The 19300-nt window shown below is 35.3% G+C and overlaps 1 protein-coding gene across 2 annotated transcripts in view; it reads left to right on the forward strand.

Annotated features, from left to right (window-relative positions):
* fam184ab (family with sequence similarity 184 member Ab) overlaps nucleotides 1-19300 on the forward strand; it is a 129592-nt gene that overhangs the window by 54684 nt on the left and 55608 nt on the right. For both annotated transcript variants that reach the window (XM_032585597.1, XM_032585596.1), the window contains exons 2-7: nucleotides 4257-4376; nucleotides 6443-6601; nucleotides 7899-8138; nucleotides 8848-8931; nucleotides 9869-10120; nucleotides 17735-17870. In XM_032585597.1, coding sequence (XP_032441488.1) covers nucleotides 4257-4376; nucleotides 6443-6601; nucleotides 7899-8138; nucleotides 8848-8931; nucleotides 9869-10120; nucleotides 17735-17870 — 991 coding nt within the window. The remainder of the gene's footprint in view (nucleotides 1-4256; nucleotides 4377-6442; nucleotides 6602-7898; nucleotides 8139-8847; nucleotides 8932-9868; nucleotides 10121-17734; nucleotides 17871-19300) is intronic.

A 19300-nucleotide genomic window follows, 5' to 3' on the forward strand; every position in this document is an offset into this window, starting at 1 on the left:
ATTCAGTCAAGGAAAAGCTAAAACTGAGCACACACCATGAGTACACTGCAAAAACATTCAATTTTACCAAGTATATTTGGTCTAGTTTTTAGTGGAAATGTCTTAGTACACTTAAACTAAGATAAAACTATACATGTATTTATTACAATAAACGATAATGTTGTTTTGAGACCATTTTCAACCAACATAAATGAACATTTAATACTGGAACTGGAAGACATTTTAAATATCTAGAATAAATAACCAAAATAACAAATAAAATCAGTTATAAAGTCTGTGAACAAAATTGTCCTTTAAAAAAGGACTTGTTACAACTTTCATCATCCAGTAGAAAAAGAGAAAAATTCTGAATCATGCAAATGAAAATTGAGTTTCCATTGACAGTATATTATGTTTTTGGATCTTTTGTATAAAACATTAGAAAAACAAAGCTTGTGTATAAACAAGAAGTCTCACTTTAACGTAGATTCTTCATTCAGTGATGCTTTTCTCACTGGGGAAAGTATCCAAATATTTTTCTCTAGTAAAAAGTTTAGTAAAACTGCTTATAGAAGTAAATTTTTTCAAAACGTTATACAAGTAAATGCATAATTTCTCTGTAATTTACCATTCCTTTAACACATTTGTAGAGCAAATCTACCCTGATACCACAAGGCCTCAGTTCCCAGTGAAAAGCACAATAAACATAAAAATTAAAGAAAGAAAAAGTTGCAGACCTGCAAGTTTTAGTGGCTCCTATGGCCCAGAGTTTACGCAATACGTAAGCAGTCAGTACACAGAATAGAGTTTTGAAAACATCCAAAGTAATAAATAAATCAGGAAAGTGCCAAAGTTTGTTTTAATTTTAAAGCAGCACCAGTTTAAATGTTTATAGAGTTCACACAAGCAGCAGCAATTTGCTCGTTTAAATATGACTTTTTGCTGTAAATGGCATCAATCTGAAGCGGGGGACTGAGGATAACGTTTTTAAAAAATACGCCACACTGAATCGTCTAGATGAATATATAAACACACAGAGCTGTTGCTTAGGGCCATAATGTTAAATTACAACGCGCGACAGATAAAAACAAGACCGAATGGTCACAGTTAAATTCACAGGTCATCTGCATCAGAGGAGGAAAACAAGTTGTTGTTTATGAAGAGTCATCAGTTTGCAGCTCTGCAGCTGTCAGCGAAAACAGAAAAAACAAATACTTATTTAAGAAACTTATCTGCTTCTTTTCATCGTATTAAAAGCCCTGGATGTAGATGTGATCGTCTCCTTCTCCTCTCTACACTGTTTTTCCTACTTCTCCTGCTCTTTTCTTTCTTCTTTCTTTGTCATGTAGGCTTGGGAGACCAGAAATGATCTTTTTTGAACCAATACATTTTAGAGCGCCAGTTTTGTGTGAAAATCTGTCCCTGTTTGTGTTGGGAGCGCGCACTGCAGCCAGAGAGGTGGAGCCAATCATTTTCACGCAGCTTCTGATCAATTTCTCAGTACAACGACTCAAATAATCATGATCAGGTTGTAACTGTCAGTTTAATCAACAGCTGCTGTTAAAAAAACAACAAAACTCTACAATAACTAAAGAAATAAACATAGTCTTGTGTGAGGTTCTTACACAGTTTTCTGTTTTGTTTACTTAGTTTTTTTATCACAAAGATCTAAGTTCACTTTAGCCTCACTTTTGATCAGTCAGCCATCAAACACTGTCTTCCAACACATTGTGTGTATTTATATTTTTACTGCTGATATAAATGGATGAAAGCTGGTTGATGGCACAAAAAGTAGACTTTCTGAAAAGAAGAGAGTGTAGGTTTTCTGGCAAATCATGTTCTAATGTAAAATATGACAGATCACTGGATAAAATATGTCTCTAATTGATCATTTTTGATAGTTAATGTCATTTTCGGGTTGAAAATAATAAGTTTGAGCATTTACGCTAAATGCCTTAGATAATTTTTCTATTATTCTGAGATGTATGAGAACGTAGTTCCTTTTTTTTCAAAGAAGCCATGGGACAAGGATTAACCAATCATCTTGAAATTTGGGTCGCTTAATCACACCACCACCCAAAACCATCCCTGAGAATTTGGAAACATTTGGTCTTCATTTAACAAAGTTGGTGTTGGAACCAATTATTTCCAACACCAACTGTTGAAAATAATCTGTTCCCCCACCATAACACGGGAACTAATTAATTTACCAGCAAGTCTTTAACTATATGTATTCCTCTCACGATGGACGACAAATCCTGCAGATTTGGGAACATTTGGTCTTTATTTGTCAGCGTTACCTGGGGGGAACTAAATATTTCAGCTGTCTGAAAGAATCTGTTCCCACTCAATCACATGGGAACTAATTCCATTTAAGAGCAAATGTTTCCAATCTACAGGATTTGTTGTCCATGGTGAGAGGAATGAATACAATTGAAGAGTTTTTGAAAACTCATAATTAGTTCCCATGTTACAGGGAGGGAACCAAATATTTCAGACGGCTGAAATATTTGGTTTCCCAGGTAACTTTGGCGAATAAAGAGCAAATGTTCCCAAATCTACAGGATTTGTTGTCCCTTGTGAGAGGAATGAACATAGTTAAATACTTGCTGTTAAATTAATTAGTTCCCACGTTATGGAGGGGAAACAGATTATTATTATTATTATTTCAAACCAATTAAATATTTGATCCCCCCATAACTTTGGTTAGTAAAGATCAAAGGTTTTCAAATTCTCAAAGAGGGTGGTGTGACTGAGCAGTGATTGGTTGATCCCTGTCCCATGGTTTTTCCCATGTTCTCATGCATGTCAGAATAATATAGAAATGATTTCAGGTATTTAACATAAATGCTAGAACTTATTATTTTCGACCCAAAAACGACATTAACTATCACAAATTGTGGATCAATAGAGTGTATTCTGATTCTGACACATGGTCTGTAATCTCTGAGTATCTTCAGCAGCTTTGTGCAGCTCAGTGTCCTGAATTATTGACCTGCTTCTCCAGCAGCGGCAGCATCACATTTTTCTGTTTCTGAAAAACAGAAATGTGTCTCTGCTTTTTCATGTGAAACCTCATTCCCATCCCGCTCTTTGTGCCCATGAGCCGGGGGATTACCGCGCTGTCAGATTACGGCTCTCCGGACGGCCGCGTGTATTTTGGGGATGGGATTTAAAGGTCAGAGGTCAGTCCCGTGCGCGGCGGTTTGCTTGTGTTATTTTTAACCCCGGTGATGCACAGCAGCAGCCCATTTCTAATTCATGAACATGGGGCGTCACTGAGCTGATACCGGGATCATGGAGGCTCATTTACATCCTGAATCTGCTTATTTGTGATGCAGAAGCTTTACAGGCCTCATGCTACGGCTACTTAATCCACTCGTTTGATTTGGAAGATCTGATTTCATGTTTTTATTCTATATTCTTTGGAATCTATAGGTGCCATCAGAACCATCAAAGTCCTGACTTTCTGATAGAAACAAAAAGAGAGATTGATCATCTGTAATAATCAAATAAAAGATCAAAAGAGCAGTGTTTTTTTAAATATATACACAGTACAGACCAAAAGTTTGGACACACCTTCTCATTGAATTCAATGAGAAAGTGTGTCCAAACTTTTACTGTATATTCAAACTGAATTGACTTTTTTTAACGTTTCTGCACATTTCTGATACTCCAGCTGCTTTTCATGAATAAATGCAAAGCTTTTCTGTCTTGTAAACTGAAATCATTGTAACGGCTTCGCTTTTATCCAGTTACACTTCATCCTGAAAATGATGTTCTGCAGCTCAAGCCTGCATTAAATATTCAGCAACATAAATGCAACGAGTCGCAAAGTCGAGTATTAACACTGCATTAAATCCTGATAGTGATCATGTTTAACATCTAATGGAGGGGTGGCCAAATCTACAAACAAAGTAGCCAGATATCTTTTTTTAATCTTACACTCAACAACTAGGATTTTGCACATTTTCTACCTTATACAAAGGCATCTAGTTAAGTTACAAAACAGTTTTTTTCATAGCAACCTTGTGAGGGTTAGCTGAGTTTAATAAATAAAATAAAAGCTGATTTGGGTGAAGCAAAGTCTCTGGATAGATGGGATTCTACTCTGCTTTTCTAATGCAAGAAAGCCATATCAGAAATAATTTTACTCAAATTTAAAATAAAAAGTTTAACAAACAAATTGGTATTATTCTTGGACTGCAGTCTAACGGCCACAAATGGGACCTGAGCCACGTTTTGGACACCCCTGACCTAATGCGTGTCTGTTGCAGGTTATCTATGCACTGAACACGAAAAACGATGAACACGAGGCGGCCATCGCCACGCTGAAGGAGGCGCATGAAGAGGAGGTGCAGCAGATTCTGTCTGAGACCAGAGAGAAGATCCTGCAGGTGAGTCTTCACTCACACTGCAAAAACTAAAACTAACAAGTCATTTTAGTCTATTTTCTAGTACAAATATCTTATCACACTTAAAATAAGGCAATACTAACTTAGAATTTTTTTCCAACAAAATATATAAGCTTGTTTAAAGTGAATAATTCCTTATTATTCATGGAAAACATACTAGTTCCACTGGCAGATTATTTTAATTATTACAATACATTTTCCCATTTTCTAAGTGGAAAAAATCTGCCAGATGAACTATCAATTTTATTTATCAATATTGAGAAATTATTCACTTAAAACAAGCTCTTATATCTCGCTGAAAAATAAATTGTACGTTAGTTTTGTCTCATTTCAAATTAACTAGAAACGAGACCAGAAATACTTGGTGAGATTTAGTGTTTTTACAGTGTTTTCATTGTAAACGTTTAGTTAACATTTGAACTACAGCTTGACTCTTTTATCAGAGGGTTTGTTGTAAGAACTCCTGCAAAATGAGGATAATAGATTTAGACATGGTGTGTTGATCTCATATGTAATTACATGAATGTTATGCTAATTTTGGGGTTTTTGGGTAAACATTATGTACAAAAGTTTGAATTTATGGTTATAAAGTCATATAAGCCCCATCAAGTATCAGCAGCTGGTAATTATCTTCTTCTTCTTGGTCAGAAAATGCTTCATTTGTTTCATTTTCTCCATGAAAACGTGACTTTAGGAGTGAAGCTTTGTACCTTTTTGCACCTGCCAGGTCTTCTTTCCCTCCTTTTTAACTCCAGATCAAACACATGATTTCATCACCTCAAAGCGCCGTTACAGAGACTCACCACTGTAAAGTATTATCAGATTAGCCAGGATCTCACAGCCAGCTCTCAGAATGAAATCATCAATATTTTATCAGCAGAATATTCGTCTTTTAGGTTTTTCTGCCTGTGAATGAAATGAAAAAGATCTTATGTTTGGGAGAAATGTGTTTTTCACTGTAGAAATATGGCTCGGTTCAAAAAATATAAAACAAAATCACTAATAAAATCTCTTAATTACTTAATTAAGTGATTAATTAATTAATTATTATCTTAATTATGTAAAAGAATGAATGAGAAAAATCTAATAGGCTGCAACTAACGATTATTTCAATAATGGATTAATCCATTGATTATTCTGACAATCAATCGACTAATCTGACAAGAAATTGTCACATTCTGCAGATTTTTTTATACAACATCAGAAATTTATTAAAAGATGCCAATAAAAAATTTCAGTTACTTTTTAAAATAAGATTATATATGTTTTTGCCTAAAATGTAATAAAATAGCATTCCTATTGCATGTGCTACACAAATACAAAAAATCTACCTAAAAAATCTACAAAAAATCTGTATCTACAATACAGTGTAGTTCTGAGTATTGGTTTTTATTGATCGATTAATAAGGGAATTGCAAAGTTACTCAATAGAAATTTTAAAAAAAGATTTTTTACTGAATTTGAACAAAGTGATACGGAGCCCTGCAGGGAACATGGGGATTTTTTTGTGTGTGTTCCCTCGCAAAAGGTAACTCAAAACTAATCAATTAACACTAGAACTGGAAGGTATTGTAAAAATAAAACACAAATATCAAAAATTATAAACAAAATAGATTTTGAAGTCTGTAAACAAATTTGCCCTTCAAAAACATTTATTAACATATAATGGAAATTATTGAGCTTGTTTCTATTTATCTCATTAATATTCAAAGCCTTTGTGGAGCATGTCAATGTAAAGTAATATCACGTTATCCCAATAACAAATTTTGCTGGACGATAAATTGTTTCAATAAAAGATAGTATTGTATTTTTGAGACCATTTTCAAGTAATATATTGATAATGGAATATTAATGCAAGTTTTGTTTTTCAAAAACAACCAAAATGTAAAAAACCCCACACAAAACCAAAATCATAAATAAAATGGATTATGTAGTCTGTAAGTGAAATTCCCCTTCAAAAATATGATTAATCAGAATGGAAATTATTGAGCTCATTTTAATTTATGAAGCGATTATTTGGCTTACTGAGCGTTTCATGTTTGCTGCAGTACAAGAGTAAAATCAGCGATGAGATGGACCTGAAGAAAAGGATCCAGTCTCTGGAGGAGTCCATGGAGCTGCATGAGAGGATGAAGAGGCAGGCGCTGGCCGAGTTCGAGAGCTACCGTCAGCGGGTGGAGGACATGCAGCTCTGCACCGAGGCCCAGGTACACGCAGCCTCCGCCTGTCAGGAAGCAGCTGTGTCCGCCGGGGTCCTGCGGGCACAGCTGCAGGTAATCAGCGTCATGCGGCGAGTTGTTGTTGCTGTCGACAGCAGGGATCCACCCAGACATGTTCTGTTGTCATTACAAATCGTGGTTTGATACCGGGCATCGTTTTACTTTGACTACCAATAATAGCTAAGCTGACATTAATATCTTGGAAAATTGAATGAAAGAATTTGTTTGCCAAAACATTTCTTCATTAAAGAGAAGTTGGATTTTGGTCAAGTCTTTTTGTAACCATTTAATATTTTTCACAAGTTCTCACATTTTGTCACTTGACAACAACAAACTTTAATGTATTTCAATGGGATTTCATGTGACAGATGAACACAGAGTAGTCCAGGACTGTGAAGTGGAGCAGAATAAACTGGTTTAGATAAACACAAACGCATGTGCTGAACGAGAGGCACAACAGAGTTTGGATGAAACTAAATTTATGCTAAAACAGTATTTTTTTCTAAAACTGAAGCTGTGCTACAACAGAACTTATGAATGCCGGTTATCTTGGCTAAAGCAAAATGTTTGGCAAAGCACAATTTACGCTAAAACAAAATTGCGGCCAAAACAAAAAAAATTTTAATTACTCTTTAAAAAACGGGTTTTTGCTTGTTTGTTTGTTTTTTGTTGTTAAAATGGGATTTGTGCTAAAACAAAGTTTAGGCTAAACCTGAATTTCTGCTAAAATGAAACTTATGCAAAACTTGCTAGCATAGCTTCCATTTGAGCAAAACAACCAACATCTGTCGTGGCTTTTTTTGCTGCTTAGTGGCGTTATATTTTTTTATTTTTACCCTTCTGGGTCACCGTAGAATGCAGCTCCCTTGATTTGCTAAATAGTTACTACTTCTGGCATATCATGCCTGCACTTCTTTTCAAAGACAAACATCTTCTTATTTAATTAGAGCAAGTTAATAATTATGTTATCTGTGACTTTAGTCAAATAAAATGGTGAAATTAAGAGAAAATGAATGTAAATATAACTATTAAAGCTACTTTAGATCAGTGAGTTTAGACATTTGTGTTACTTGGATGTTAAAAAGTTGAAGGAGTTTAATGTTCAGATTGTTCTGTGCTCATTTAGAGCCGAAAGGTTTGGCAGTCAGATCAGAATTCCCCAATCCAGCGCATCACCGCCTGGCGCGGACCTAAAGACTCACTGGCTCACTTTGAAATCCAGAAACCCATAAATCAATCCCCCCTTCCTTTGACTCAGCCTTTCATTTTGTGTCTCTTTTGGCAGCACACGCAGCGCGTGGTGTCCATGTCGAGGGAGGTGGAGGAGATGAGACGGTCCTTTGAGGAGAAGCTGCGGACGTTCAGCCAGGCCCAGGCTCAGTTTGAGCAGGAGAAGAAAGCGGCTCTGGAGGAGCTCAAGGCTCAGCACAGGCAGGAGATCCAGGAGCTCCTTCGCAGCCACCAGAGCCAGAATGCAAACTACAGCAAAGACCAGGAGAAACTGGGGCAGCTCCACAAAGCCGAGGTGACGCACCATTAACTTCTGAAAAACCAGAACAGCCCAACCTGTTGGCCTCAGTGTGCTGTAGTTTCCCTATTAAACTGAAAGTTTGTGAAGCGGAAAAACTCATTCGCTGCAAACACACAAAATCTTACCAAGTATTTTTGGTCTAGTTTGTAGTGCAAATATCTTAGTTCAATGAAGTGAAACAAAATTAACTTACAAGCAACATTTCAGCAAGAAATGTGATCGATCTTTTTTAAGTCCATAATTCCTTAACAGTGATAACAAAGTACTAGTTCCATTGGCAGATTATTTCACTCATAACATTAGAGAAACGTCTTGCTATATGTAAAATAATCTGCCAGTGGATTAAGTATTTTCTTTATTAACTTAAATTTCCACTAGACCAACAATACCGGGTAAGATTCTGTGTTTTTGCAGTGTAATCACTTCAAAAATTGTATATAAACACAAAATCTTACCAAGTATTTTTGGTTCAGTTTCAAGTGTAAATTTCTTAGTTCTGTCTTATTTCAAATGCACTAACTCCCAAGTAACTCTTCAGCCAGAAATAAGGGCTTGTTTTAGGTCAATAATTCCTCAATCTTGATTTTAAAAAGTACTTGTTCCACTGGAAATGGTAAATGTTTCCCAAATAAAATCCACTCTTACAGCTTTAAGTTTACAGTTTAAATAGCAGAAACGGTTAATGAGTCTTGTTGTGCTGCAGGTGGACTCTCTGGCGGAGCGGGTGGAGGAGCTCAAACAGGACAAGAAGAGGCTGGTGGACGAATACGAAGCCAAACTCAGCAAGGTACCGCCCAGCAGTGGGAAGCATTGAGTCCAACACATCGTGGATAAGTGTTTTTCCCCCCTGCCAACTAATAACAGTGATATTTGGGGTTACATCTCAACACGGGGCTAAATTTAGTGATTCCATAATGAATTTGACTGGAGATGCCTCGTACTAGATGATAAATCCAACAACCTTCACTCAGTGTACTTTTATTTAGGTTAATTTATAGAACATTTGTAAACTGAGTTCAGCTTACACTCCTGTTACATCATTATGCTCATTTAGTAGCTTTTGTGCTTTATTGACCAAAGTAAATACGAGTTTAAAGGCCTGTGTACTCGTCCTAAACTTGGTTCATAAAATCAGATGAATAATAGACTGGTGAGAATGATCTACCGGTGAGTTTTTATTGCTTTATCTGACAAGCAATGACAGAAAACGAGGCGTTTTAACAAGAGTATTTTACTACAGCAGCACTCCACGCCTTACTAATGTGACTGGTAGTGATGATGCACACCAGATTAAACGCTTAGTAAAAACTTGTTTAACACGAGATTTAAATGGTGTGTCCTAGTCAAAGTAGGAGAGCCTCTTTCTTTTATTACTGGCAGCCAGATTAAGTGACTCACTAGAGAATTTGTTTTTAAGAGACTCAAAAATAGAATTAAGTCAATAATTTCTTAATATTGATGAAAAGGTACTAATTATGATGACAGATTATTTCAGTTATTATAACAAGTCAATTTTCGCATATTTTAAGCGAAAAAATCTGCCAATGAAATAAATATTCTCTCATCAATATTAAGGAATGATTGGCTTAATATGCTGAGTTAGTTTTGTCTTACTTTAAGTGTACTAAGATATTTTCACTAGAAACTAAACCAGAAATACTTGGTAGTTTTCCCGTGTTTGCGGGAGTTTTACGTCTAGCTCTGTTTTCCGTTTTGTTCTCCAGGCTCAAGCGTTTTACGAACGCGAGCTGGAGGCCATGAAGCGAACCCAGCAGCTGACGGCCGACAACCTGCTGGCGTGGAAGCGGACCGAGGCCGAGCTGCGGCGGGAGTTCCAGACTCAGGAGGCGGCGCTCCAGAAAACGCTGGGGAAGCTCCGGACCGAGCTGGCCCGCGTGACGGACGAGGCTCGGGAAAACCGCGAGAAGTCGCACAAGCTGCAGGCGGCGCTCAGCACGGCAGAGAGCTCCACCAAGGTCAGTGGGACAGACACAAAATGGAGGCGGTTTCTATGGTTTCACTTCCTCTGGCCATTTATGGACCAACAGAGATGTTGGGGTAGTGCCAAGATATAATTTGGTTTGACTTAAATAAACGTTTCAGCTCAGACAGGAAGTCTGAACATGGAGGAAAGTTTTTGTTTTCCTCCAAATATGAAAAATATGAAGAGAAAGAGACGGGAGAAATGTTAGTTTACCATCCATCTGTCCATCCATCCATCTACTAATCCATCCATCCATTGATGAGCTTTTTCATCCATCCATCACAAATTCATATTTATTAAAATTTGCAGCTAATATTTAACATGAATCCTTTGTAACACAGCTTGTTTACCCTTAACGACTATAATAAAAGTAAGATAATCTATAAGATGCAGATCTATATGTGATAAAATCTGATAAGTTGCTACTGAACTGAAATAAAATCAAACTTCTCCAGTCCCTGTGGACTAAACTTTAAACCTCTAACAGGTGCAACGTGACGGCTGCTCTAATTTATCCGACACTTTCTAATTGTCCCCACAGGAGCGTTTAACTGTCAGTTTTGGATTCAAGGCGGCCTTTAGTTTTATTTCCATAGGTTAAAGGTTAATTAGTTACTAACTTGAAACTTTTAAACTTTTAACAGCTGTTTTCCTCCATGTTTGAGCCTAAAGGAGAACAAAAAACAGAAACACCAAACTAGTGCTTCCACTAGCAGCTAATGTGTTGCTTTACTAACTTATGTGCTTTACTAAGTTTTTTACTTACTGATGAGTGCTAATTTAATTAATATTTATTAAATTAATAAGCACCAATTAGCACTACGCTAGTGCTAATTAGTAAAGCATTGTTTTTGTGATTGCTAACTTAATGTTTTACTAATTTACTAAACTAGACTAATTTAGTAAATGTGTCAAATTCTAAAGTAAATTGGTGCTTTAAAATGTAGGGAAAGCTAAGTGTTTAAAACATTGTCAAAGTTAGTATAAGCGCTAATCAAAAAATGTGCTTTGTTACTAGCACATTAGCAGACTAGCATAAGTGTTCCCAGCACTTAATAACAGCAACTAACAATTTAAACCGTACTGTCTGTTTTATAAAAGTGAGTAAAATACCAAATCAAAGGTTAGGAAGCTAATGAAAAACACACTCGGTGTTTACTCTCCAACTCTTCTGTTTAAACAAACAACTTCAATCTTACAATATGTTTCCATTCTGATGCCTTCAAGGTAAATTTGGATAAATTTGACTTTCTTCAGCACAGTCAGATTAAATCGTGTAAGAACAAGCTGCATGTTTGTTAGGTGAGGATTTGTTCCTACTTTCAGAGTTTTGATGTCTTCAAGGTCTTTTGAGGGGATTCCCCACTGAAAATGACAAATGACAAGTGCTTCAGGGGAATCGGTAAAGTGGGTCTGGTTTGTTTGAAGCCTGATTACACAGAAGACAGTAAGAGGTCCTCCTTTTGCAGAGTTACCAAGAATAAGATCAAGGTCAGCAGAAACTGCTGTGTGCCTGGGGTTATTAGTTTCATTTAATTATCAGCGCAATTAACTGTAACCCAGATAAAGAAGAGTCAACAAAGCAGAAAGCCTGAAACTGACTTTACTTGATACAAACAAATCTGATTGTCTCATACATTGAGTGTTTGGTGGGTTAATATCTGAATAATCTCTAAATAAGACTGTCTGTGAGCAAGTCTCTTAATCCTTCAGATGCAGACAAGTGTTCATGGTTGGGAAATAATAGATTTATATTTAACCTTCAGTTTAAGTGTTTTAATATTTGGCTGAGGTGGAGGAGCATTTTATTCCTTCATTTAGATTCAAGGTTCCTTAACTTTTCCACTTTATCACGTTACAAACAAAAACTTCTGCCCATTTTACCAGTTTCTTTTTTTAGCAATAAATTAAATGGCGGCACATGAGAAAGTTGTAATGACAATAAACTTAAACCTAAACTACAGATTCACTGATTCAGTGACATCTCATTACAAAAAAGCTAAATATTAACGTACATTCACATTTTTATCAGTAAAAATAATGAAAACCATCTGTCATTTTCATTCCACTTCACTTTTATGCTCCATTTTGTGTTGGTCTGTCACCTAAACTTCTAATAAAATCCATTAAAGTTTGCTGTATGAATATTTTGAAGGCCAGTGTAGATACAAAAAGCATAAATGCAGAAAAAAAACAAATCAAGCATCAACTTAACTCCAACTTTAAACAACTTTTTCCTGTCTTCAGCTTACTGCTCCAATGTTCTCTGTCATCCTCCTTTAGCTCATGATGAAGTGGGCAAATCTTCAGAGAAATGCAAGCAAATGATCGCTCGGAGTAACTCAGACAGACGTAATTAATGGCTGACTGTTCACAAGCTACTGCGGGAACGTGCTTGCCAAAAATTACAAATTTTCCCCAGAGTGAAATACACCAGTGACGCTGTGCTAAATTGCTGCTGTCACTGTCTTCGGACTAAATATTTCGCTCTCGAGAAAAGCTGGTCCAAGTTGGCTGACAGAGGCTTTTCCCCGCAAGACAAAAGCAATTAATCATGAGTTTTTTAATTTAAATGGAAATGTAAAAATCAGAGAGGTTCTTTAGGGATTTTGGGGTGATGTTGTACTTAACTCCATTTATTTGGATTAAACCGTAAAAACTAAAGAACACCTGAAGTTTGACTTCAGGCAGTTTTCCCACAAAGAGGTTTCATCCGTACATTTCCATTCAGGGATTTTACTTCTTAGACCTGAAACTTCAGTATTTGTGCATATTTATCATCACTGAAACGGTTTTATTAGTTTTATTAGGGCTGCAACTACCTGTTGTTTTTTTAATCAATTATTCTGACGATTACTCGATTAAGCAGATATTTTTCAAATCTGATTAATCACTTATTAAACACCTTTTGCTATACAATTATTACTTGGTTAGTCTAAACCAATTGATGATAAATCAATGAGGGGTTTGGGTTTTTCACATGTTGATGTTAGACGCAGTTTCTTCAGCTGCTGATGCATCTTTGCTACAAACGATCAAACATTCACTAAAGGAATTCTGTTCTTGCGTTTTTGGCAATAAAATGCTTATTTACTTTAATGGGCTTCAGAGATTAAATGAAAAATCAGCAGAATTATTGCCAATTTTTTACCCGATTAATCAATTAAGTCAGATTAATAATTAGATTAATCCAATTAAAATAATTACTGGCAAACATCTAATGCAGCACTGGCTGTCCTAAATCCTCAAAATGTGCAGCTTATTTTTTTCAGATATGCTTTTCTAATACTGCATTTAATAAGGTTAAGTTGTTAAATAAAAAATCTGCAGACTGTTTCATTCTTATAACCGATTAATCAATGATTCAATAGAATAATCGATTACTAATTAACTGAGAACATATCCTAATTGAAGTACACTGCAAAAACACTTGCAATGACTCGTTTTGTCTCAAAACTAACATACAAGTAAGTTTTCAACTTGTTTTAAGTCAATAATTTATTAATGCTCATATAATAAAAAAAAATCTGGTTCCACTGGCAGATTATTTCACTTATAACATTACATTTTTACCATGTTTCATTATTAAAAACGAAAAACAAACAAAACCATAATGAATAGACAGCAGGAGCCACATTTAAAGGTGTTTTTGTCCCTGATTGTTTCTTTCCCTGCATCGGTTTGTTTCCATGAGCCACTTCACCTCCAAGCAGGTTTTGCTCCTAAAATTTATCCCGTCTCATCCTCTTGTTCTGCTTGCCTTCCACAAAACAGAGCAGGGTTTTAGTAAACAGAGGAGCTATTTTTGTGAGCCCTTTAAAGATTTGCTGGCTCAGTAGGCTCAAATGAGCATGGAGAAAAGAGACGCAGGCTGGATTTTAGGCCTTTTTGGATCCAAGAGGATCGATGTGGCATTAAACAACTTTATGTTTCTCTTTGAGTACAAAGGTTGTGAAAGGACAAAGGAATTTACTGGAGGACTAAGAGAAGAATGGTGTTTAATTAAACTAACTGCAGACATCAGCTTTTTAACTAAACAAATAACTAAAGAGTACCCTGGAGCGTTGCAGAAGTATCAAAAGGCTTGTTGCTGTTTAAGGTGAAGCAACCAGGCCTGAAACAACAAAATATGTAATAAAGTCCAGATAAATCTGAGCTCAGCTCTGTAGGCTGTAGCGTTCATCCGTTAATGTATAAAACAAGTCACTTTATCCAGTTTAGAAACACGCATTCAGACTCATTTTTAATTAATTTTAACTCACTTTGGGTTCAAATTGGACAAAGTATTCATCTTTTACCAATCATACTTTTTAGTGTCTATTACATTTCAATTTAAATAGTAACAGCTTTTACCTGTTGCTACCCAAACTGCTTTGAATTGGTTTATTAAACTAAATATAGCAAACATTTTCAGAGAAAGTGACACAAATGCTGTTATTGTTGCTAAAAATAGTAAGATTTTATTTTGAAAAATTGGGTCTGCATTACCTGAACAATCACCTTAACACAAGAGCTACATGTGCTATTAAAAATGTACATATTTAGTTTGTTGCTAAGCCCAACTGGATGATTTTGGCTCATGATCAATAACATTTGAACTCCACTACTTTACTCTAAGTGTTGATCTTTTAAACAAGGCCTGTTGGAAAATGGGCAGATATGCATCAATACAGGAGAATAAAATCGCCTCAGGTTTATTTTCTAAACACAGAGTCCTGGTTCTGCTCAACAGAAGTAGTGATCTTATTACTCAGAGACAAAATTTACACCATGACAAGTGGACAAACTTTCATGAAGTCAGTCAGTCTGGAAAAAAAAAAAATTTATGTCCAATTTATCAAATCCTTTAAAGAAAAACTCTTTATATTAAAATGCTTATAACTGCCTGTTTTAAGAATAAAAACACCAAGTATACCTTAAAATGCATTAATACAAAAAGTAGAAAACCGTTTTGCATTATAGCAGAAGCTAACATTCACTGTATTTCCAATCGTTGGGCATCAGCCAATCAGCACCAAGGGGGAGAAACTGCTGCTCCTGGATTGGCTGCCTTTCAGCGTCCAACGCTTCATTTCCTTTCAAATATTTTAGACAATCTGAACGAAAAGCCAGTAGGTGGAACAATTTAAAGTTACATTGTACAGCCGGGGCTCCACTGTAATAAACTTTGATTCTCCTAAAAGTTTTCAGACTGGAGCTTTGTAACAGATAATGGATGCCTGCTTCAAACAATACATCTGGTAACAATCCATAAATTTGTAGTAGATTTCTACTACAAATCTAGTAGAGATGGAGATTATAGCAACCAATACTTTATCCAGGAATTTCCAAATCTGGAGTTAGAAATTCATGCTCACAAAAATTAAACAGCCTCCATTTCTGTCTGAATGTTTCACCCAGCAAGACTCACCACACAAATGTGAAAATAAACATTTAAAAAGACCGATTTTTTTATTTCTGTTTTAGGCGTTGTGGCTCACATGTGAAATCTTACAGGGAGAAGCTGCAGCTACTTTTCTCATCTCAAACGGAGACAACTTTCTCACACTCCTGCACCCATAAAGTCTAATTGGTGTGACTCCTCAGTGGGTCTCGTCATTCTGGGGCTTCTTTGTCTTAACTGTGGCTGTGGTAATTAGGTTTTAGGCAGGCTGTTTGGCGCGACTCGGAGACGTGAAATTACCTCTCATGAGTTTCTGAGTCGCATAACTTCTGCGCTGCATGTGTGTCGATTTGCATCGTTCCCTGAAGTCTGCTCCTTATTAATTGAGCAGCAGTTGGGATTTTTTTAAGCCCTGATCCTCAGCAATATGTATTGCTGGCAAACATATTGCCAGCAATATGTTTTGTTCTGTAAGCTGAAAATGGCTGAAATGATTAATCGTATTAATCGTGATTGATCAGTTTTTGAAATAATTATCAGCTAATTTAGTAATTGATTAATCGTTCATTCTAAAAAAGGGAGTTTGCTGAAATAAACAGCATATTTGAAGCAGTAATTAAGCTAAAATTGTACAATACATTTACGTTTCGACTTATTTTTAAAACGCCTTTTTGTGTAAATATGTTTTATCAAAACTTCTCAAGTGGCAGTTTTAGTTTCATTTTGTTCAGTCACTGAAGGAAGGCTGTGTTGTTGCATTTTCTGCAATAAAATGAAAGAAATCATTATTATTGTGTAATAAAAAGCTAAAGAGGTTTAATGAAAAATCTGCATGCCATTTTATTTTAATTCTATTGTCAGAATAATCAAAAGAATAATAGATCAGTAACCTAATCATTAGATGCATCCCTGGTCTGTTATGTTTACAATACAACTTTTCACCAATATTGTTTTTAAATATTAGATGAACAGGCTGTTTCCTTCATTTAAGGAGCTGCATGTTTTAATTTGCTCTGCTAATCATCACAGATGTCTGTGGAGGTATCGGGAGCAAAATGTAGGCTTGCAGGCAAGAACCAGATGGATAGGAGATAAATACAAGTTTATTTATTTACAAACGGAACAAAATGAATCTGCTCCTATAAATAACAGATGGTTCTGGCAGCTAAAAGTTGATGCAGGAAATACAGCAAACAGAACTTGACACAATATGAGTCGAGCAGAAGAATTACTGAAAGAAACTAGCTGATGTCGTGTAACAAAATAAACTTCATCTTTGATTTAATGTTTAAATTACTTCCTGGTTTTAGTGTTAATACTCAGCGCTAAGCACGTCAACATCAAATCTGAATTTGGATCCTAAAAGTCAATATTACATCAGTAAAAATAAATTTTTTACTTTAGCATTCTTTAAAAATCCATTCTTTACCTTAGCTCACCTTATTAGAGCTAAGGGTTTGAGCGTTTTTGTAAATCCTCCCCAGCAGAAATGTACATTTAAGACTTTTTAAGACTGTAAGTTTTAAACATTTTAAGACTTACTGCATAATTTTCATAATGAAAATTAAGTAAGCTCACAATTATGCACTAGCATGAAAAAATGCGTTGATCAACAAATTTTGCGTGAATTGCCGTGATTGTAGAATATCTCAAAAAACTGTGATACAAGTCTTAAATTTAATTGACAATGGTCTTAAAGAGGTTTTAAGAAGCTTTAAATGTACATTTGTGTCATGATAAAAGTCTTAAATTTTATTCATAATGGTTTTAGAGGTCCTAAAATATCTTAAATATATGTTTCTATCACAATACAAGTCTTAAATTTAATTCATAATGGTCTTAAAAATGTCTTAGCAAGTTTTAAAAGTACATTTCTGTTGCAATACATGTCAAGTTTAATTCATAATGGTCTTAAAGAGGTCTTTAAAAGTCTTAAATATACATTTTCATTGTAAAACAGGTCTTAAATTCGATTCATAATGGTCTTAAAGATGTCTTATAAAGTCTTAAATTTGAGTTGGTGAAACCCTGGGTGAAGTTTTTGCACTAATAGATAAGCAGCTGATCAATATACACACATTGGAGGAATAAAAGCTTCATCCTTTCTCTGGAAATGACATCAGAAGACGAGAGTTGTAGAAGAAAGCCCTGTCTTTTATTTCTGTTTTAACTCATACATTTGCACCGTTTAAGTTTTCTTGCATTGTTTTGACTCTTCTCCAGGACTTAACCAAGCAGCTGGATGAAGTGACCCAGAACTCTGAGATTATAGAGATCCGTCAGAAAGAGGCAGAGTGTGAGCTGGAGGCAGCCAGAGACCGAGTTCAGCAGCAGGCCACGGAAATACTCCTCAAAGCCAGTAAGGACCTAAATGTCATCACCTCTCCTCACTTCTCGTCACGCTGGCAGTCGCAGAAACACATTAGACATCGACTAACAGCTCCTCTTGTCTCGTCTGAGGCATCACAACCCAAAACGTTTTAAAGTTATGGCTCCATATCATAGCTAAGGGCGTTCCCTGTCCCTACAAGGCAGTGGACTCTACACTTTGAGTCGATCCAGTTTAAGCAACACAATGTAGTTTAACAACTTGTCTATGTTTTCTCTTTTTTGCTGAAACTATATTGTAAAAACATTACAGTCTGATGCATGTGAGCCATCTGAGCTCGTTAGAGCGGAATAATATTCGCCTCATTAGCTTCATGAGCTCCTAAAGTTTGATTAGAAAAATGTTTTTCCGCTTTCCGCCAAAGCTGCTTGGGATCCGGCTGGTGAATGGAGCTCAGAGGGCACATGGAGGGCGTTTTGCAAAGAAAAACACATTCTCTCAAATTTTATATGAACTGTTGGAGCTGGTTTGTTGAAATGTGTCCTGTAAAGGTTGATTGGGTTATTTGGTTAAAAATGGAGAAAAATCTGTAGACTGTAATTAAGTGTGGTTTCCCAGCAGCCCTGTTTAGTTTGTTTTAATCAAACTCCAGCCTTGAAAGTTTGTTTGGTTTGGGGAGGAGTGAATGCGCAATTAAACTCTTATGCAAAGTCAAAATATTGTATAAAATAAGCTTAATTGTTAAAATAAAAAATCTTCAGAAGGTGCCCATTTTCTTATTTGATTAATCAATTAATCACCAAAATAGAAAGATCAGTTCTTAAAATAATAATTAGCTATATAAAAATTTTTATTTTCTTATTTGAAAATAATTAATTAATTATGGGGTTTTTTTGCATTCTTTTTTTTTTTACATGTCTTTAATATTGTAAACAAAAATAGTTTTAAGTGGTTAAATAAAAAAATCTGCAAAATGTTCAAATTTTTTATTCAGTCAATTGATTAATTGTCAGAAAAGAATAATTGATTCCTAAAATAATTGTTAGCTTCATAAAATGTTTATTTTCTTATTTGAAAACAGTTAATTATTAGGTGGAGGGAGGATGTATTAAAATTATCACGTAATTTTAAAATGTCATAAAATAAGCTTACATGGTTAAACAAAAAATCTGTAGAATGTGTCAAATTTTTTTAATCTGATTAATCGTCCCAATAGAATAATTGATTCCTAAAATAATTGTTAACAATGTTTTTTTTTTTTTTTTTAGGAATGTCTATTTTCTTATTTTAAAACAATTAATTAATTATTGGGGGGTTTGCACTTTTTTTTTGTTTTACATAATTTTAGTGTGTAAAGTAAACATAAGTGGTTAAAAGTAAAATCTACTGAATTTGTTTTTATCCAATTAATCGATTAATCGTCAGAATAGAATAATTGATTCCTAAAATAATCACTCGTT

The sequence above is a fragment of the Xiphophorus hellerii genome, chromosome 15, assembly GCF_003331165.1.
Source record: "Xiphophorus hellerii strain 12219 chromosome 15, Xiphophorus_hellerii-4.1, whole genome shotgun sequence".
Lineage (NCBI taxonomy): Eukaryota > Metazoa > Chordata > Actinopteri > Cyprinodontiformes > Poeciliidae > Xiphophorus > Xiphophorus hellerii.